At 43.6% G+C, this 22,339-nt stretch overlaps 1 protein-coding gene across 1 annotated transcript in view; it reads left to right on the forward strand.

The window, feature by feature from the left end:
* kif5c (kinesin family member 5C) overlaps nucleotides 1–22,339 on the forward strand; it is a 41,773-nt gene that overhangs the window by 11,137 nt on the left and 8,297 nt on the right. The window contains exons 2-16 of the mRNA XM_029711330.1: nucleotides 3,187–3,274; nucleotides 3,387–3,460; nucleotides 7,729–7,833; nucleotides 8,412–8,460; nucleotides 8,551–8,606; nucleotides 8,765–8,852; nucleotides 9,022–9,146; nucleotides 9,375–9,479; nucleotides 9,880–10,028; nucleotides 10,393–10,541; nucleotides 14,116–14,294; nucleotides 14,804–14,872; nucleotides 16,979–17,185; nucleotides 20,282–20,428; nucleotides 20,596–20,784. Of these exons, the coding sequence (XP_029567190.1) occupies nucleotides 3,187–3,274; nucleotides 3,387–3,460; nucleotides 7,729–7,833; nucleotides 8,412–8,460; nucleotides 8,551–8,606; nucleotides 8,765–8,852; nucleotides 9,022–9,146; nucleotides 9,375–9,479; nucleotides 9,880–10,028; nucleotides 10,393–10,541; nucleotides 14,116–14,294; nucleotides 14,804–14,872; nucleotides 16,979–17,185; nucleotides 20,282–20,428; nucleotides 20,596–20,784 (1,779 nt within the window). The remainder of the gene's footprint in view (nucleotides 1–3,186; nucleotides 3,275–3,386; nucleotides 3,461–7,728; nucleotides 7,834–8,411; nucleotides 8,461–8,550; nucleotides 8,607–8,764; nucleotides 8,853–9,021; nucleotides 9,147–9,374; nucleotides 9,480–9,879; nucleotides 10,029–10,392; nucleotides 10,542–14,115; nucleotides 14,295–14,803; nucleotides 14,873–16,978; nucleotides 17,186–20,281; nucleotides 20,429–20,595; nucleotides 20,785–22,339) is intronic.

The following is a 22,339-nucleotide window of genomic DNA, read 5'->3' on the forward strand; positions in this document are numbered from 1 at the left end:
GAAATTGTTGAGAGTGGCTATCTTGTCTCTTTTAAATGTTTGGTGGTTGATAATCTTCATAAAACACACAAGCAGTGCCTTACGATTGCTCAAAGGATCTTGCTCAACAAGAGATTACGACATAGCAGACCGCTTTCCTGTCAGCTAGAGAGAGAGAGAGAGAGAGAGAGAGAGAGAGAGAGAGAGAGAGAGAGAGGTCTACAGCACTCAACAGCAATCATGTTTCCATCCTCCTCCTCCATCCGCTGAGGGACACCTGGAGCCGGCCGACATCCAATCAGTGCAGGCCTCTCCCTGTGGGATGCAGTTTCCATGGCAACCGGGTCATTGTTGGAGCGACAGCTCTCTCTTTACCGCTGTTCGGGTTGACCCCATGCCTGCGCTATAAAGGCCTGGAAAAAAGAAATCGCTCCTCTGTCAGAAAGCCGGTCCAAAACAAAGAGAGCCAAACATAAAACAAGCCGCTTAATAGCCTCCTTGGGTTGGGCTTGAATCAAACTGGACCACACACAGATACACAAGTGGTGGTGGCAGATCATGTAATGTGTGGGGTCTTTGTTTTCACTGGACCAGGCTATCATTGTCACATTGCCCCATGTTTGTTTCATATTGATTGACTTCTTATTGTCTTTTCACCATTAATTCAGTCAGTCAGTGTGATAGGAAAACAAAGGATGGAGGGGAGACATTTTCAAGACAAGATGGTGTTGGGAATGTTTTATAATTGCTGTGTAGGATGTACAGCACATGTGGCTTCACATGTCCATCTGTGTGTATGCCATTAAGGCCTCTGAGCATTCGGGGCGGCAGGTAGCCTAGTGGTTAGAGTGTTGGACTAGTAACCGAAAGGTTATAAGATCGAATCCCCGAGTTGACGAGGTAAAAAATCTGTCGTTATGCCCCTGAACAAGGCAGTTAACCCACTGTTCCTAGGCCCTCATTGAAAATAAGAATTTGTTCTTAACTGACTTGACTAGTTAAATTTAAAAAAGTATGTACGCTAGAGCTAGAAGAGCTAGAGCTAGAAGAGCTGCAGTCAGCACTACTATCCCTAAAACCTTTTCATCTTGGACATCCAGGTCAGACTCAAACCCATGACTTCAGTTGAACAAAGAAGAGACCTGGGATGATATACCAGCTGAATTGATCATCTTAGAATGGGAGGTTCCTGCTTGCTAAAGCAGGTCTACTCACCCTGGGGCTTTGAGGGGGGTAGGGGGGTTAAAATCAAGGTCATATGCATGTTCCCGTCATGCAAGGGGGTTTCTAGCTGTCCTCCAGCGTCCCGGGATTTATCAAAGCCCTTGAAAAATATATACCATAACAGGAGTCCAGCGTATGTACCATGTAGCTAGAATGCTAACATACTCTTGTCTAGCTTATTAGTTAGTGTAGTAGTTTAAATTGATAGAAAGTTGGTAAACAGAATTACAAACAAATTAGATGTTGGACAACTGGAGATAACTCGCCCCAAAATTTGACTGAAACTAAATAGAGTAGAATTTCACAGAATAACTTGGGCCCGTAGGGAGAGATGGGCTGGTGTGCTGGCTGTTACACTCCATTGTGTCCCAGTAGTTTAGGAAAACTACACTACCCATAATTCCCCCGTGGCCGGCTACAGCCAGCTGTCAGTAAGACTAGTCTGCCTTGCCTTGATGAAACGCTTTTACTAAACTGCACTGTCACGCAACCTAGCTAGGAGAGTAAAACGTTAATGATTTCTGAACGCTCTCCTTCCGTCTACCTACACTCTGGGAAAGCGAATGTTCCCTACAGTTGCACAGAACCTCTTGGAATTCCAATTGAAAGCAGTATTTCTCCTATAATTTCTTTCAGCAGCGATGGCAAAGTTAGGCTGGGGGAGGGTAGTGGGAGTGGCCAACTGCGCCGTCTCCAACCAACATTTTTAGAGGACCACCTCTTGGCCACACAGACAAAATGTTGCTGTTTTAAAGCATATTTCCTGCAATTCTACACATTTTGCCATGGTGGGAGAGAATTTTTATGTTTTAAAGTTAGTTTCCTGCAATTCTACACTTTTTGTCATGGGGCTAAGAAAATAAATCTGTTTAAAAGCTAATTTCTTGCAATTCTACACATTTTGCCATGGGGCTGAGAGAAAAATAGCAATTTTAAGCAAATATCCTGCAGTTCTACACATTCTTCAATGTCTTATAGCATGTTCTTATGCTATCTGAGTGACTCAAACATTATAACACAATCAATGGCGACCCCATGCTATGACATTTGGGGAATTTTAGATTCTCCCTGACTGTCTAGTTTTTATTTTAATGATGGTTAGTTCTCAAAGATGACCATATTTAAAAATATATATGTAGCTCCATTATATTTTCTACATACTTTATATCTTGTTACAGTCATTTAAATTTACACTCTAAACGTTTTACCATCCCAATTTCTTAATTTTTGCATATTTTTGAGTGGTGAGTGGCACATGAATTTAGTGGAAACACTGCACAGAACCTAAATATTTAGTGCTAGCCCTTAACTTCACATTACTCTCTGTTGTTGGGAAAAAGCTGTACCAGAGTTTCAAGTGTGTTGTTGTATGATCTTGTTTATTTATGGTCATAAACCATCTGTAACTACAACACAGATCCGCTACATTGATCCATGTAAAATGTATACACGCATGACTGTAAGTCGCTTTGGATAAAAGTGTTTTCTATTATTATTATGAAAGCATTTGATTAACAGAAAAATGTTAGCTTGTCTCTGTCTCCAAAGTAACACAATAACCTCCAGGCCCATAGTGTAAGGTTGAGACAGGCGACCTGTCCTGTATTCTTGTGACAGGAGAACTGATCTGATGTCAGGCTAGCGCTGCCCCGGCTCTACCTCAGAGCAGGAGGTGACTGGTTTAGTGTGACACCTGCTAGACTGACTGACTCTGAAACAGATCTGGAGAGAACAAGGTCACCAGAGTCAAAGCACCTTGCTTGATTTTATCACCTTGTCAGATTGTCAGACCCAGCTAGCAGTCAAAAGACTTTGAGAAACAGTGAGAAATGCCTGTGATGAAAAGTGTTTAACTTCCATTCAGTTTTGTTGATATGAAAATAACTCCGGGCATTAGCTTGACAATGATTTCTCAGGGGCAAATGAAAGGTGGAGTGAGATGGGGACTCTCTTGACAGTTTCCTTCCTCCTTTTTCCATGCAGGGCAAGCCTTATGTGTTTGACCGAGTCCTGCCACCCAACACAGCCCAGGAGCAGGTCTACGATGCCTGTGCCAAGCAGATCGTCAAAGGTAAACGCTGTGCCCTATACAGCCCAATTATCTCACATCCTCACCGTCGTCGTGTGAACTCAGTTTCAGGCCTATTTTGAAAGAGTTAACCCCACTGTGTTTTGTTTTGCAGATGTGTTGGGAGGGTACAATGGAACCATCTTTGCCTATGGCCAGACCTCGTCAGGCAAGACCCACACCATGGAGGTAAGTCTGGAGGACATTTTGGGTCCTCATTGGGATTTGTATGAGAGCCAAAGAGATTCTGTCAGAGATTAGATTAAGGATAGCAGTATTGAAAATGATATACGTAATCGCAGGACATGTGAAGCCACAGTGCAAGTATGGCCATTAGCAGCTAGTTTTAAGGAGCTTTACAAGACAGCACGACGGAGAGGCCCACGGTTCATGAAACTGTATAAAGAGGAGACCGAGGCGCAGTCGAGAAGCAGGGTGAACCTTTGGCCTCACTGCCTGCATCATCTGTAGAGGGTCTAGTGACCCATTGACTGAGCAGGGATTGACTGGATTTAAACCGTTTCCCTCAGTCATAATCCTAACATGGGAGAGAGTCGCAGAAACGTGATTTTTACAGGCAGATCTGAATTGTGCAGTGGTTACTACTCAGGCAGCAGACACTTGAGATTTCACTGACAAACACATTTGAAGCTGTATCTGTCAAACACGTTTGTTTCATTAAAGGGAGGTGCCAGTCAGGCAGCATTCAAACACACGCAAAAAAATATATATATTTTCAGTAAAAAATCTTGTTCAATCTTGTGAGAAATGTAATTCCTAATTCTCCTCAGATGGGAACATTCACCAACAGTCCTTCCCTCCTGCTGCGTCTTCCTTCCTGGCATACCTTTATTTAGCCCGACTGCCTATGCCAGACGGCACGCCAAAATAGCAGCAAGGTGCTTCTCTGCCACAGTTCACACGATGTGCCGCCATGCGATTACTCATACAGTATAGCCTCCTATTCAGCTGCAGCCGTTCCCCTGGTAACAGCCCAGAGATTCTTCAGCAAGCTTGAGGATGAAATCGAAAAACATTTATACCATCATTCAGATCCACAGGTTTCCTTAGCAGGTGATGGAAGGGCGGGGAAAGCGATGGTGGCAATATGATCAGCTTCCATGCAAGCTCTGCCAGCCTGACCAGAATGTAAAACTATCCATGTTATGTGTTTAATCTGAAACGCTATTATACATCTCCCCGTACCTAGAATCATATTACAGTTTGAAGGACATAGCAGCCCTGAGGCGAAGGGCAAACGGTAATAGTCCATTGCAGAGTAAATTATTGCCGAGACAATAACGTTTTTAAATTGCAATTTGACTGTTTAAGGAAGGGTCAGACTGAATTAAATGGGGATTGGGACGGAGATGAGAGGACTAAATTCTTGAAGGGATACAGGCTGGCCAAGGAGTCTGTAATGAAACCCCCTTGAGGTCCCATGTATATTTCATTTTAATATGAGGACATAGGCCTTCTGAAGACTAAGGGTGTTTTCACACTTGGTCCCTTTTAGACAATTGTTTTTAGCTCATCTTTTGAGGTGGCCTGAGTTCGGCTTGCTTGAATTCCTCTGTCCAGTTCCCTTTCGTAGGTCAATGTGAACTCAAAGCTCCCCAGGTTCACTTGTCGTTATTCCCGCACCACACACTAGAAACCTGCAATACCGTTTCATCTGCCGCGAACCCTCACACTGGTGCCACAAAAGAGAGATGATGATGTGCAGGTTCGCAGGGAAAAATGTGTGCTGTTTCTGGATATTAATTAGGGATTTTCAAGGATGCCAAAATATGTGTCGAGTTTTTAGGTCAGATCATTTTTTTGTAATATGTGGTATATAAAGAGAACTTATTCATAAGCCGTTTATTTGAATAGTGTGAGAAGAAAACAATATATTTGGTGAGAATCACAGCATAGGGTACAAAATCAATTCTAGCTCTTAAAGGAACAGTAGCCTACACTGGATGCATTATACCATTATTTAGTCTGTAGTTATTCTTCTGCTACTTATTCTGTTACCAATAATATTTACATGTTAATAGTATCTTCTGGTGGCAATTATTATGTTTCATCTTTTAACCAAATGCAATCTATTAGCTTCCAAAATGTAAGGTACTTTATAGATAGGTGATAAGAAGTTCTGATGGAATAGGTTATCCTGCACTTTGTAAAAACCCAGAGTGCATTGTTTGAATTTTCTAAACATAGCAATGTGAAGGCAAAGTGTACTCGGACCACAGAATAGGTGAAGTGAACTGGCAAAAGAGTCCTCATTCAAAGGCAAGGGCAGTGTGAATACAAACTGAGTTCTTTTGCTTTTTTTTTACCCCAGAGTTCACTTTAAAGAGGACTGAGATCGGTTCTTTTAAAGAGGACTATACAGTGCGTTCAGAAAGTATTCAGACCCCTTGACTTTTTCCACATTTTGTTACATTACAGCCTTATTCGAAAATGTATTCAATCGTTTTTTTCCCCTCATTAATCTACAGACAATACCCCATAATGACAAAGCAAAAACAGTATTTTTTGTTGTTGTTGCTAATTTATAACAATTTTAAACAGAAATATTACATTTACATAAGTTTTCAGACCCTTTACGCAGTACTTTGTTGAAGCACCTTTGGCAGTGATTACAGCCTCGAGTCTTCTTGGGTATGACGCTACAAGCTTGCACACCTGTATTTGGGGAGTTTCTTCAATTCTTCTCTGCAGATCCTCTCAAGCTCTGTGAGATTGGATGAGTTGCGCTGCACAGCTATTTTCAGGTCTCTCCAGAGATGTTTGATTGGGTTCAAGTTCGGGCTCTGGCTGGGCCACTCAATGACATTCAGAGACTTGTCCCGAAGCTTTTCCTGCATTGTCTTGGCTGTGTGCTTTGGGTCGTTGTCCTGTTGGAAGGTGAACCTTCGCCCCAGTCTGAGGTCCTGAGCTCTCTGTAGCAGGTTTTCATCAAGGATCTCTCTGTACTTTTCTCCGTTTATCTTTCCCTCGATCCTGACTAGTCTCCCAGTCCCTGCCGCTGAAAAACATCCCCACAGCGTCATGCTGCCAGTACCATGCTTCACCGTAGGGATGGTGCCAGGTTTCCTCCAGACGTGACGCTTGGCATTGAGGCCAAAAAGTTCAATCTTGGTTTCATCAGACCAGAGAATCTTGTTTCTCGTAGTCTGAGAGTCTTTAGGTGGCTTTTGGTAAACTCCAAGCGGGCTGTCATGTGCCTTTTACCGAGGAGTGGCTTCTGTCTGGCCACTCTACCATAAAGGCCTGATTGGTGGAGTGCTGCAGAGATGGTTGTCCTTCTGGAAGGTTCTCCCATCTCCACAGAGGAACCCTGGAGCTCTGTCAGAGTGACCATCAGGTTCTTGGTCACCTCCCTGACCAAAGGCCCTTCTCCCCCGATTGCTCAGTTTGGCCGGGCGGCCAGCTCTAGCTCTAGCTTTGGTTCCAAACTTCTTCCATTTAAGAATGATGGAGGCCACTGTGTTCTTGGGGACCTTCAATACTGCAGAATTGTTTTGGTACCCTTCCCTGGATCTGTGCCTCGACGTAATCCTGTCTCGGAGCTCTACACACAATTCCTTCGACTGCATGGCTTGGTTTTTGCTCTGACCTGCACTGTCAACTATGGGACCTTATATAGAAAGGTGTGTGCCTTTCCAAATCATGTCCAATCAATTGAATTTACCACAGGTGGACTCCAATCAAGTTGTAGAAACATTTCAAGGATGATCAATGGAAACAGGATGCACCTGAGCTCAAGTTCAAGTCTCATAGCAAAGGGTGTGAATACTTATGTAATACTTTGTTTTTTTTAAATACATTTGCAAACATTTCTAAAAACCTGTTTTCGTTTTGTCATTGTCTGGTATTGTGTGTAAATTGATGACGAAAACATTTTATTTAATACATTTTAGAATAAGGCTGTAACGTAACAAAATGTGGAAAAAGTCAAGGGGTTTGAATACTTTCAGAATGCATTGTATGTGAAAACACCCTAGGAGGGTTAAGGCTGAATGATTTGTCCTCTGTAAGAGCTTGATAGCAGCCTGCGATAACCCTCTGTCGCTACTTCACAGGAGGTTGGTGGCACATTAATTGGGGAGGACGGGCTTGGGGTAATGGCTGGTGCGGAATAAGTGGAACGGTATGAAATCCATCAAACAGATAATTTCCATGTGTTTGATGTCATTCCATTCGCTTTGTTCCAGCCATTATTATGAGCCGTCCTCCCCTCAACAGCCTCCACTGCTCTACTTGTAGTAACCTGACAGAGAGACTGAATATTTGTTGGGTTGTTTTAAAAATACTCTCACTTTTCCTTCTTCGGTCAGATGTATCATTTTCTTCACATATATTTTGTGAGCAGCGTATTTTTTTTGCACAATCGTTTTTTTATATTGTCATGTTTTGGAAATGTTGGATGTTGTTTGTTAAAGATAGTGTGCTCTCCATCTCAGGGCAAGCTCCATGACTCCCAGCTGATGGGCATCATCCCCCGTATCGCCAGGGACATCTTTGACCACATCTACTCCATGGACGAGAACCTGGAGTTCCACATCAAGGTAACAGACACATCATGGAGTGGCCCCTCTGAACCCTGGGCTTGTTGCTCAGTGAGTCAGTGTCCATGCATTGTAGCTTAGCTTGACTTCAAAGGAAATAGTCTGTGTTCATACAGCAGGATTTGTCAAAAGTGTAAGCTGAGTGTAAAATGTATGCAATAGCTTTTGTAAATATAATATTTGAATTTAAAAAAAATACATGTTTGTAAGGCATTTGTATTATACTGTTACAAAACCATCAGGTCCATAACAAGTGAATGGAACAGGTGTTGTGGTGGCTGAGGGTTAGTCCAGTGCTCATTGCTGTGTTAGTGTTAGTGACAGGACCCACAGAGGTGCCAGTTCTGCTGGGGTGGCCTACATGTACCATATGGTCACTGCAGTGACACCTTCAGCTGGTGACTCTGTGGCTGTGTGTCCTCGCGGCCTTGCCTCTAGCAACCCAAATGGAAATGTTACAACACAGAAGTCTAGTGTTCATCTGTTAAAACAGTGAATCTTTCACTAAGGGCAAGACCGGCACAGGATCAATGCGGTCTGTTTGTTTATGCTGTGGGTGATATGTTTTGTGTTTACAGGTCTCCTATTTTGAAATCTACTTAGACAAAATCAGAGACTTATTGGATGGTGAGTAAGGACTTTATTTCTAGTTTTACTAAGTTCAGATTTCTAAATAGTGATGTGGACAATTTTGATGTATATATTTTTCATTTTAAGTGTCAAAGACCAACCTAGCAGTGCATGAGGACAAAAACAAGGTGCCCTATGTTAAGGTGGGTATCCAATCGCTGTAGCTCAAGTTCTATAAACAGGAAGGTGTTCAATTGTTGATAATATGATTGTTCCTTCTCTAAACACAGTAATATTTCAGGTCATTACCCAGCAATCTTGTGGTCCTCACCTTCACACATATTCCCACTTTTCCACAAAGGGCTGTACGGAACGCTTTGTGTCCAGTCCAGAAGAGGTTATGGATGTCATCGATGAAGGAAAATCCAATCGTCACGTGGCTGTTACAAGTATGGGCTTCTCTTTTCCTCCGGAATCACTTAAGTACATGTTTAGTAAAGAGATGTTGCAAGAATGTTGCTAACTACCCATTGATTTCCAGTGATTCAGCAAAATACCATCCGTTTTCTGTGCTAGCACTGACTCAAATGTTGCTCTGCTTTTTGTTCGTCCATACAGACATGAATGAGCACAGTTCTCGCAGTCACAGCATCTTCCTGATCAACATCAAGCAGGAGAACGTTGAGACAGAACTGAAGCTGTCAGGAAAACTCTACTTGGTGGATCTGGCTGGCAGTGAGAAGGTCAGAGTGGTTTCCCCTCTTTCTAAATTTTTCTACCCTCCATCTCCCTCTCTCGCTAGGTCTTCCCTCTCCCCTCCCTCCCTCTCTTTCTCTCACTCTCTTCAATAAATCATCATTAAAATAACCTCTTTACACAGAATTTTGATTGAAGACCTATTAGACCTATCTGTCCACAGAACCTGTTTGTAGTGACATCCTGCTGTGGGTATTTACTATCCTCTTCTCCAGGTCAGTAAGACTGGGGCAGAGGGATCTGTGTTGGACGAGGCCAAGAACATCAATAAGTCCCTCTCCGCCCTGGGGAACGTCATATCAGCTCTGGCCGAGGGAACTGTGAGTTATAAGTCTGTTTCGCTGTGTTGTAGTTCTTTCTTTCTCTCTTCCTCTCTCTCTCTCTCTCTCTCTCTTTCCCTCTTTCCCTCTCTCTCTCGCTTTTTCTCTCTCTCTTACCCTCTCTCTCTTTCCCTCTCTCTCGGTCAGTCTGTCAGTCTGTCAGTCTGTCAGTCTCTCTCTCTCTCTCTCTCGCTCTCTCTCTCTCTCTCTCTCTCTCTCTCTCTCTCTCTCTCTCTCTCTCTCTCTCTCTCTCTCAGATTGATTATTTCCTTGTCCTATTTTACTAACATGTCCTTTTGTATGTGACGTGAATATGAAATATTCTATAAAATAGCATTTGGTTACAGATGTTGTCTCATTTGTGAAGCTCCTCTTGATCTTCCCTCTTCCCGTCCTGTAGAAAACCCACGTGCCCTACAGAGACAGTAAGATGACCCGTATCCTGCAGGACTCTCTGGGGGGAAACTGTAGGACCACCATTATCATCTGTGCCTCCCCCTCTGTCTACAATGAGGCTGAGACCAAGTCCACCCTCATGTTTGGACAGAGGTTAGCACTCATACTGCACACACTGTAGGGGGGGGGGGGTTATTCTAGTCAGTCTGCAAGGGGGGGTTTATTTGTGTGTCCTCATTGGGATGTCGTGAAAATAGAGATTAGATCTCTAATGAGTCTAGGAAGATCAGCTGTGACCTTGTTGTAATGCTGCTGTTTACCCACGCCCAACAGCAAGGGTGATAACAAATCAATGTAGATTATTGGAGTGTTGTAGTCCAGTGTCAGACCTTTGACCTTCAGTACACATACACTATGTGTGCATAATACTACCATATGCCCTCTTCCATCCATCAATTCCAACCTGATGGAAATCCTCCTCTCTCTCTCCCTCTCTCTCTCCCTCTCAATGTTGCAGAGCTAAGACCATTAAGAACACAGTGTCAGTGAACCAAGAGCTGACAGCTGAGGAGTGGAAGAAGAAGTATGAGAAGGAGAAAGAGAAGACTAAAGGCTTGAAATACGTGATCCAAAAGCTCGAGACCGAGCTCAAACGCTGGAGGAAAGGTAACAAAGAAAGAGAGTAGAGGAGTGAAGGAGGGGTGGGGAGAGAGAGGGGGGAGAGAGATAATGAGAGAGAAAGAACAAGAGAGGAGAGGAGTGAGAGAGAGAGGGAGAGAGAGAGAGAGAGAGCGATAAAGAGAAAGAGATATGAGAGAGAAAAAACAAGAGGAGAGAGGGAAAAAAGAGACAGTGACAAAGACAGACAGTAGCTTGAGACAAATGGAGAGAGAGAGGATAGGAGAGGAGAGAGAGCAAGAGAGAACAAAAAGAAAATGGAGAAGCCGTGTAGCAATTATGGTTAAACCAGACTAGAATCCTGATAAGCGCATCTCGAATGCAAGGGCCTCCCAGTACATGGAAATCAGTATGATCATTTACACAAACCCACTGTCATTTATTTGACTGTGCTCCTAGTTACTCTACTCCAGGAGCATCAGAGAGACTACAGATGTTTGCAGACATCTCCCAGCTACTCCTGGAATATGGAAGCTAAGGACTTCACTTGTATTCAGAGCTCATCGGGTTGTAGGGGATGTTGAACCATCATTGTTACTACTGAAACTCTGTTTTTATTTGATGAAATTGCTTTGATGAAAATCATGAAGAAGAACTCTGGATGACTCAGAGGAGGTTTGTTCATCGTATTCACTGAGCACATACAGTGTATTCAGAAAGTATTCAGACCCCTTCCCCTTTTCCACATTTTGTTATGTTCCAGCCTTATTCTAAAATTGATTAAAATATTTTTTTCCTGATTAATCAACACACAATACCCATAATGACAAAGTGAAAATAGGTTTTTGGAAATTGTTGCAAATGTATTAAAAACAAAAACAGAAATACCTTATTGACATAAGTATTCAGACCCTTTGCTATGAGACTCGAAATTGAGCTCAGGTGCTTCCTGTTTCCATTGATCATCCTGATCATTCTTCAACTATATTGGAGTCCACCTGTGGTAAATTCAATTGATTGGACATGATTTGGTAAGGCACACCCCTGTCTGTATAAGGTCCCATAGTTGACAGCGCATGTCAGAGTAAAAACCAAGCCATAAGGTCGAAGGAATTGTCCGTAGAGCTCCGAGACAGGATTGTGTTGAGGCACAGATCTGGGGGAAGGGTAGCAAAACATTTTTGTAGCTTTGAAGGTCCCCAAGAACACAGTGGCCTCCGTCATTCTTAAATGGGAGAAGTTTAGAACCACGAAGACTCTTCCTAGAGCTGGCCGCCCGGCCAAACTAAGCAATCGGGGGAGAAGGGCCTTGTTCAGGGAGGTGACCAAGAACCAATGGTCACTCTGACAGAGCTCCAGAGTTCCTCTGTGGAGATGGGAGAAACTTCCAGAAGGACAACTATCTCTGCAGCACTCCACCAATCAGGCCTTTATGGTAGAGTGGCCAGACAGAAGCCACTCCTCAGTAAAAGGCACATGACGGCCCGCTTGGAGTTTACCAAAAGGCACCTAAAGGACACACAGACCATGAGAAACAAGATTCTCTGGTCTGATGAAACCAAGACTGAACTCTTTGGCCTGACTGCCAAGCGTCAAGTCTGGAGGAATCCTGGCCCCTTCCCTACGGTGAAGCATGGTGGTGGCAACATCATGTTGTGGGGATGTTTTTCAGTGGCAGGGACTGGGAGACTAGTCAGGATCGAGGGAAAGATGAATGGAGCAAAATACAGAGAGATCCTTGATGAAAACCTGCTCCAGAGCGCTCAGGACCTTAGACTGGGCATAGGTTCACCTTCCAACAGGACAATGACCCTACCCAAGAAGACTCAAGGATGTAATCGCTGCCAAAGATGCTTCAGCAAAGTACTGAGTAAAAGGTCTGAATACTTACGTAAATGTAATATTTCAGTTGTTGTTTTTATTTTATTTATTGTTTTGCTTTGTCATTATGGGGTATTATTGTGTGTGGATTGATGAGGGGAAAAAACAATGTAACCAATTATAGAATAAGGCTGTAATGTAACAAAATGTGGAGAAAGTCGAGGGGTTTGTATACTATCAGAATGCACTGTATGTGTAGAATAGGCTTCTCTAATGGGGTACGTTGGGGACTGAAGATGTTTTCCAAAACCACTCATCCGTTCACTCATTCTGTTTCCAGTTCTGTCATTTACTCACTGCTTAGTTCTCCCTTTGCCAGCTTTGTTTTTTCTAAATTAAACCTGTGTCAGAATAAATAGCTTGTTGATGTTAGGATTTTGACCAGCAGGCAATTTGGCATCTTAGTTTGGACTATGTTCTGAGTGAGTGAACTGGATAGAGGATGTTGTCTCTCAAAGGAATGGCCTTATTTAGATTCTGTTTTCATCAAAAGTATGTTCATCATGAAATGCATTCTGAATGCTATGTTTGCAACGATCACCGTCCTCCACTCTGTACTCATGCAGCAACCTGCTGTGCTTATATGCCTCCTTTTGTATTCATGAGATTGTGCAGATTGTGAATATTAGTAAGCACACATTATCTCCTATTTGCATTGCAAAATAATGCAAGCTGTAAGGCATCAGCAGATTGCTGATACTCCCAAATGGGTTACATTGTATATCCCTGCAGCATGTGAAGACCAGTATGCTCAGGGATCTCCATTGTGGTGGTTAGAGAGATTTAATGTCACAATATTCTAGCTGTGTGTCACCTACCACAGTATATTGTATTAGCTGACGGTGCGGACTGACGGTTGCCACGGCTACCCATCATTTCTTTACTGAAAGTGTATTCCCCTCTCTCTCAGAGATAAGATAACGCATTCATGCGCTGCATTGTAGATTAGCCACAGCTACAAATGCCCAGACAGTCCTTGAAGATGGCAGAGTGCAGTCTGCCTCTGGATCTCTGAAGTAGATGTCCCCCACTGCCGAGCTCTGTCCGCTTATAACTCTACCTCCCCCCTCCACCCCCATCCCTCGCTTTTCCGCCTTATCTCAAAGTCTGCATGAGAGCTGCCCAACACAGACTCATCCATCTTTCCCCCTTTCTGCTGTGAGAGGATTATCTCTGGGTGTGGTGGTGTTTGGCTGGTCAGCACGGTCGGGGGCTAAGCCGCTCGCCTGGGTTCTGCCAGCGGGTATCAGCCTCATCACCTGTCACATTATTCATGTCCCATGTTTATTTATTTTTTATTTAACCTTTATTTAACTAGGCAAGTCAGTGAGGAACAAAAACCCGGACGACGCTGGACCAATTGTGCGGCGCCCTATGGGACTCCCAATCACAACCGGTTGTGATACAGCCTGAATACAGCCAATATCCCTGTCTCCTGTGGAAATGGGTTTGTGCTGGGCTGTGTTCTGTTTATGGGATGGAACGAAAATAGTTACACAAAGATAATAGATATTATTCTCCTCTGAGCTAAGACGATTTCTGTACAGTTTGTTTGTTTCTCCCTCACTCTCATGTTATGAATGTGATATGGACGTTTAGGCCCATTTAGTGCGCTAAAATCTGTCAAAGCTGTCCATGCTTTCTCTCTCCATAACCCACAACTGTTTGGTTGAGGTCCATCACTCTAACCACTGCTGCCTCCCCGTCCCCTCCCTCCCTCCCCCCTCTCTCCCTCAACCAGGTGAGGCTGTTCCAGTGGAGGAACAGCTGAGTAGTAAGGAGAAGAAGAGCAACAGTGGTGATGCCATGGCCACGCCCATGATTGACACCATCGCCCCACCCCCTGTCCCGCTATTGGACGAGGAGAAGACCCGATACGAGGGGCTCATCACTGACTTGTACCAGCAGCTGGATGACAAGGTGGGCGGGGCCAGAGAGGAATGGATGGGGCTTCCCAGTCTTAATGTTCACAGTTTCCAATAATGCCGAGAGCACATGAACGCAGCATGATGACTCACTGAGTGATGAGGGGTCATGGTCATGGATGACTGAAAAGGGGCTGTGTCTGTGGTTAATTGAGGTGGGACAGTTTGTAGATTTTATGAACCACAAGATGGCTTTAATCATATGCAAATGCTATATAATCACATACATGCATAATTCTGTGGAATCATTGTAAATCTGGTTTAATGACCCAGACATTTACCTAATAAGGGGTGATTAGATTGATTATCCTCAGGTCATAAATCTCAAGTCAATTAACTGTTGGGAAAATAAACATTGGTGTGCACACCAATCCGTCTCACACTAGCAGCCATAGCCCTGCATTAGCTAACTCCCCCCCAAAAAGTGGATTACAGAGTCTTGGTCAATCCAAACCTGAATGCAACATTTTTGTATTGTATTTTTTTTCTTTCCTCCCATCTCAGGATGATGAGATCAACCAACACAGTCAGCTGGCAGAGAAGTTCAAAGAGCAGATGATCGATCAAGATGAGGTGAGCTTATCCAACCCATCTCCTTCATCTAGATGAGATGAGCTTATCCAACCCATCTCCTTCATCTAGATGAGGTGAGCTTATCCAACCCTATACAATACATCTCCTTCATCAAGATGAGGTGAGCTTATCCAACCCTATACAACACATCTCCTTCATCAAGATGAGGTGAGCTTATCCAACCCTATACAACACATCTCCTTCATCTAGATGAGGTGAGCTTATCCAACCCTATACAACACATCTCCTTCATCTAGATGAGGTGAGCTTATCCAACCCTATACAACACATCTCCTTCATCAAGATGAGGTGAGCTTATCCAACCCTATACAACACATCTCCTTCATCAAGATGAGGTGAGCTTATCCAACCCTATACAGCACATCTCCTTCATCTAGATGAGGTGAGCTTATCCAACCCTATACAACACATCTCCTTCATCTAGATGAGGTGAGCTTATCCAACCCTATACAACACATTTCCTTCATCTAGATGAGGTGAGCTTATCCAACCCTATACAACACATCTCCTTCATCTAGATGAGGTGAGCTTATCCAACCCTATACAGCACATCTCCTTCATCTAGATGAGGTGAGCTTATCCAACCCTATACAACACATCTCCTTCATCAAGATGAGGTGAGCTTATCCAACCCTATACAACACATCTCCTTCATCTAGATGAGGTGAGCTTATCCAACCCTATACAACACATCTCCTTCATCTAGATGAGGTGAGCTTATCCAACCCTATACAACACATCTCCTTCATCTATATTCCTTAGTGTCGTAGATTGACATGCTATAACTTGATAAAAGTGAAGGTATTCATCAAATTGAATTAGTGCAATGAGCAAAGGAGTATGTTTTTACACTCATAAACAGAGTGCATCATTTGAATTTGTGTTTATTGCCATCTAGTGGTGACATATGGATCTGCATTTGATATACACTGAGTATTCCAACCATTAGGAACACCTTCCTAATATTGAGTTGCTCCCCCTCCCCATTTTACCCTCAGAACAGCCTCAATTCGTCGAGTCATGCACTCTACAGGGTGTCGAAAGCGTTCCACAGGGATGCTGGCCCATGTTGATTCCAACGCTTCCCACAGTTGTGTCAAGTTGGCTGGATGTCTTTTGGGTGGTGGACCATTCTTGACACACACATGAAACTGTTGAGCGTGAAAAACCCAGCAGCGCTGCAGTTCTTGACACAAACTGGTGCGTCTGGCACCTACTACCATACCCCGTTCAAAGGCACTTCAATGTTTTGTCTTGCCCATTCACCCTCTGAATGACACAAATACACAATCCATGTCTCAATTGTCTCAAAAATCTTTATTTAACCCGACTCCTCCCCTTCATCTACACTGATTGAAGTGGATTTAACAAGTGATATCAATAAGTGATCATAGCTTTCACCCGGATTCACCTAGTCAGTCATGGAAAGTGTTCATGTTTTGTATACTCAGTGTACATTTTGTAGACCTTTGTTTCATCACGCACATCGCACACTATGCAAATTCTGTAGTAGTAGGGACTCAGTGTCAGCTGAGTCATATCAGATACAAGTATTCTTTCCTTAATGGTTTTTAAAGCAGCAATTATAGAAAGGGATTTGAATAAGAAAGACATTGCCATGGTAACACGTCCATTACGATCTAGGCAAATAGTCAAGGGTTTGAAGGCTGGAGCAAGGCACAATCTAACTGCTGAGAGAAACAATTGCTTTAATGCCATTCTGTCATCTTGTCCACCTCCTGTAAAGTGCATTTGTGCTTTCATTTTGGGATATGGATTTCTAATACCTCGTCTTGTGCCAGAGTAAGATGATTCTATTCTGGTGTTATATTTGGGGGGGGTCTAAGCACTGTGCTGGAAACGTATTGTTGTTTGAATTTAGCGTGTATATGTAATTTAAATATGTGTGTGTGTGTGTGTGTGTGTGTGTGTGTGTTCACCTGTATGTGTGTGTATGTGTTCACCTGTGTGTGTGTGTGTGTGTGTGTGTGTGTGTGTGTGTGTGTGTGTGTGTGTGTGTGTGTGTGTGTGTGTGTGTGTGTGTGTGTGTGTGTGTTTACTCATCTCACCTGCCCGTCCATCCAGCTGCTGGTTTCGGCCCGTAAGGACTATGAGAAGCTGCAGGAGGACCTGTCCAGGCTGCAGAGGGAGAACGAGGCAGCCAAAGAGGAGGTGAAGGAGGTGCTGCAGGCCCTGGAGGAGCTGGCTGTTAACTACGACCACAAGAGCCAGGAAGTGGAGAACAAGAACCGCTCCAACAACCAGCTCAGTGAGGAACTCAACCAGAAGAGCGTGAGTCATATTGGGAGGAAGCTTGGTCTCCAGGGCTGTGTTTCATTCCAGGAAGATCCCTCCCCTCTGAACACACTAACCCTTTACAGTAGCAATCATCATCAAAATTGTTAAATGATTTTTAGAACAGTTGTAATGAACGCAACAGTTGTATAATGGATGAAGATACTCCAAACGTTTAGAATTTTTTAAACAGAGTGGCTACGGATACAGAGTTTCTGTATCCCAATTTCCCCAGGCTAAAAATACACATATTTCTGCACATTTACAGGATTTTTTTTTTACGTAGCGGAGTGCCAAACTCCGCTGCCTATGTAGCTGCGGTGCTGAGTGCTCCGTTGCCACTACCCCTTCCTTGATCGCCTATGTCTGACTGGTGAAGCCTACAAACTGCATGTTGTGCACAAAACTGTTCCAACTATTGCATTCCCTCTGTAAGCTGTTAAGCATAAGCGTGATTTCCTAAAAACTTCATGTTGTACACAAAACAGTTGTAACTTCCATGCCTCATTAAGCATAAGTGCGATTTCATATTCTTTTTTCAGGAGGGGAGTAGGCTGCATGCAGCTATTTACAGGTTTTACACTAAATGTGTTATCGACATGTTTGGTAGGGCTGGGAATTGCCAGGGACCTCTTGATACGATGTCATCGCGATACTATATGTATTGCGATTCTCACGATTCTATATTTATTATGATTCGATACTGTGATTTTATTGCGTTTCGGTGTTCCAAACATATTGCTCATTGTATGTCTGCTGTAGAGAGACGAGAGAGCCCTGAGAAAACTAGTTTTGATCAGTAATGGAAATAAAAGTGCTAAAAACAAATTGACTCCCTATTTAAAAATTACATGGAGAACAAGCTAGGAAGGAAAATACTGGAGTTTTGGTGCAGGTACAGCCAACTAGTGCAAAAATTATTTTGCAATGTTGTTTAAACGATACGATATATCGTAATCGCTCCCAAACTCATTGACGATCATAGATAAATTCAGCTTCATCTCAAATTATAAAATAATGGTTATCCAATGATGGGATTTATAAATAAATATTATGGGCTCCCGAAAGGACTGATCTCTATAATGTAAAAACTTTTGTAAAGCTCATATTCTGAGCCAGCCATTAAAAATGGGTGGTCCACAGATCTAATTGAATCTGAACGACCCTTTAACTGGAACAGAATATGGACAAATATGACCTTGGCATCCCGTAATCTGAACCATCAATTTATACATTTTAAGTTTGTTCACAGACTGTATTTAACACCAAGAAAATGTTTTCCTCCCAACTGTTCCCAGTGTCCCCTAAATCAGGTAGACACATTCCTTCATATGATGTGGGAGTCAAAATTAATTTTGAATATAAATATTCAATGCTTTGCATCTATTATGTTACTTAATGATGCTAACCCCTTGAATCTCTCAATCAATCAGAGAAGATTACTGCTGGCAGGCAGCACTGCTGTGAAGAAAATGTTGGCTCTAAGATGGCAACCAGCGCACTCTCTCCCATTTAACCAGTCGATACAGTTACTATTAGAAATGATAACATTAGAATTATGAACAGCGAGAATGAATGGTGCTAGTCAAGGAATAATTCAGGCCTGGACAAATATACTTGACTGTAAAGAACAATCTCAGCTAAAGCCCCACACATACAAACCAAGTATATACAGTACCAGTCAAAAGTTTGGACACACCTACTCATTCCAGGGTTTTTCTTTATTTTTACTATGTTCTACATTTTAGAATAATAGGGAAGACATCAAAACTATGAAAGAGTGTGCAAAGCTGTCATCAAGGCAAAGGGTGGCTACTTTTAAGATTCTCCAATATAAAATATATTTTGATTTGTTTAACACTTTTATGTTTACTACATGATTCCATATGTGTTATTTCATAGTGTTGATGTCTTCACTATTATTCTACAATGTAGAAAATAGTAAAAATAAAGAAAATCCCTTGAATGAGTAGGTGTGCCCCGCTTATGACTGGTAATGTACGTATATTTAGACTTGTGTTACTTTCTTTGCTTTCAGGCCCACGGGGCAGGGGTAGTACCGGGGGGTCATCTCAAAACACAGACACGCAGTCTAATTAGCGATTGAATGTTATTTTTTCGTCATCATTGCAAACATTGGCTGCGCAAGAAGCAGACAGGCAGTCGGGTGGTGTTCTTTTTTCAGGAACTACGATATGGCAGCAACATCATCACACAAAACACTGATTGTTTTTGCTCCAACCTGTAGGGACTGCGTCCTGCTTGTGCAACTGCAATATCCGTTACGACAGACAGAGAAGATTGTAGCCTTCATAATATATATGTTTTGGAATGTTCGTTCAAATCTCAGCAGGGTTTTTATTTCAGCTGTTCAGAAATATGAGGCAGAGACATACCATGGTACAGAAGAGGGTGTTGTAATGTGCGAAACGTGATGCGAGGGGGAGTGTGAACAGCAGCTATGTTAGAAAATGAATGTGTGAGTAAAATAACACATGGGCAGAATGTGATCCGGATCCTTAGCTTGGAGAAAGAGGTTTCCAGATGGGGCGAGCGGCGGTGGGCGTGGGGGAGAACTCTGTATCCGTGGCATGGCATTTAAAAAAAATGAATTATTGCACATAGAGCGTTTTACTGGCATGGACAAATAATGAATGAAGTCCAGGTATTACATTTATTGTCAGCATTTTCTTAGAATGTGGGGAGAAACGACAGGCACAAGAAAAAGTATGAAAGAGTGGCAAGAGTGAAATGAAAGCAATCAATCCAGCGAGATTGCAGTGATTTTTCACCCTCAAACACAGGAAATAGGAAAAGACAGATCCTCAGGTGGGCGGGGCATCTGCGTTGCTACGGATCTCAAAGGACTGGATATGTACATGTCAGGAACTATTGCTTTCACCTACCCAGTTGTCTCAGATCCGTGAAGGAGAGTGAACAAGGGCCGAGGGAAGTGAACAAGGGCCGAGGGAAGGGAACATTCCTGGAATGAAACTCAGACCATTTCTCTAGCATTCCTCTGCCCCATACAAAACATATTCTAGAATATAGATTATGACTGGACTGTGATTGTAAAATGGGTGTGCGTTTCAGACCACTCTGGAGGGGGTGCAGAGGGAGCTGTCCAGTCTACAGGAGCTCAGCAGTCACCATAAGAAGAGAGCAGCAGAGATCCTCAGTCTACTGCTCCGAGACCTCAGTGAGATAGGAGGCATCATCGGCACCAGTGACCTCAAGGCTGTAAGGACACACATTATACAAACATATTACACAATTACACACTTACACTCATACACACATATACACACTCTGTCATTGAGACACACTACCTGTTACAAACAGTTTTCCGTACAAGCACATATTTCATACACTATCTCACTCACTCGTGATCTCTCTCTGCTCCTCAGATGATGGAGGTGAATGAGGTCATCGAGGAGGAGTTCACCATGGCCCGTCTTTACATCAGTAAGATGAAGTCGGAGGTCAAGTCTCTGGTGAACCGCAGCAAACAGCTGGAGAGCTCCCTTGTCGACACCTCCCGCAAGATGCAGGCCAATGAGAAGGAGCTGGCCTCCTGTCAGTTACTCATCTCCCAGGTAACCAGGAAGTGGATTTAACATCATTTTCTATATATATATATATATACTGCTCAAAAAAATAAAGGGAACACTTAAACAACACAATGTAACTCCAAGTCAATCACACTTCTGTGAAATCAAAATGTCCACTTAGGAAGCAACACTGATTGACAATAAATTTCACATGCTATTGTGCAAATGGAATAGACAACAGGTGGAAATTATAGGCAATTAGCAAGACACCCCCAATAAAGGAGTGGTTATGCAGGTGGTGACCACAGACCACTTCTCAGTTCCTATGCTTCCTGGCTGATGTTTTGGTCACTTTTGAATGCTGGCGGTGCTTTCACTCTAGTGGTAGCATGAGACAGAGTCTACAACCCACACAAGTGGCTCAGGTAGTGCAGATCATCCAGGATGGCACATCAATGCGAGCTGTGGCAAGAAGGTTTGCTGTGTCTGTCAGCGTAGTGTCCAGAGCATGGAGGCGCTACCAGGAGACAGGCCAGTACATCAGGAGACGTGGAGGAGGCCGTAGGAGGGCAACAACCCAGCAGCAGGACCGCTACCTCTGCCTTTGTGCAAGGAGGAGCAGGAGGAGCACTGCCAGAGCCCTGCAAAATGACCTCCAGCAGGCCACAAATGGGCATGTGTCTGCTCAAACGGTAAGAAACAGACTCCATGAGGGTGGTATGAGGGCCCGACGTCCACAGGTGGGGGTTGTGCTTACAGCCCAACACCGTGCAGGACGTTTGGCATTTGCCAGAGAACACCAAGATTGGCAAATTTGCCACTGGCGCCCTGTGCTCTTCACAGATGAAAGCAGGTTCACACTGAGCACGTGACAGATGTGACAGAGTCTGGAGATGCCGTGGAGAACGTTCTGCTGCCTGCAACATCCTCCAGCATGACCGGTTTGGTGGTGGGTCAGTCATGGTGTGGGGTGGCATTTCTTTGGGGGGCCGCACAGACCTCCATGTGCTCGCCAGAGGTAGCCTGACTGCCATTAGGTACCGAGATGAGATCCTCAGACTCCTTGTGAGACCATATGCTGGTGCGGTTGGCCCTGGGTTTCTCCTAATGCAAGACAATGCTAGACCTCATGTGGCTGGAGTGTGTCAGCAGTTCCTGCAAGAGGAAGGCATTGATGCTATGGACTGGCCCGCCCGTTCCCCAGACCTGAATCCAATTGAGCACATCTGGGACATCATGTCTCGCTCCATCCATCAACGCCACGTTGCACCACAGACTGTCCAGGAGTTGGCGGATGCTTTAGTCCAGGTCTGGGAGGAGATCCCTCAGGAGACCATCCGCCACCTCATCAGGAGCATGCCCAGGCGTTGTAGGGAGGTCATACAGGCACGTGGAGGCCACACACACTACTGAGCCTCATTTTGACTTGTTTTAAGGACATTACATCAAAGTTGGATCAGCCTGTAGTGTGGTTTTCCACTTTAATTTTGAGTGTGACTCCAAATCCAGACCTCCATGGGTTGATAAATTGGATTTCCATTGATTATTTTTGTGTGATTTTGTTGTCAGCACATTCAACTATGTAAAGAAAAAAGTATTT

This window comes from Salmo trutta, chromosome 24, assembly GCF_901001165.1.
Source record: "Salmo trutta chromosome 24, fSalTru1.1, whole genome shotgun sequence".
NCBI lineage: Eukaryota > Metazoa > Chordata > Actinopteri > Salmoniformes > Salmonidae > Salmo > Salmo trutta.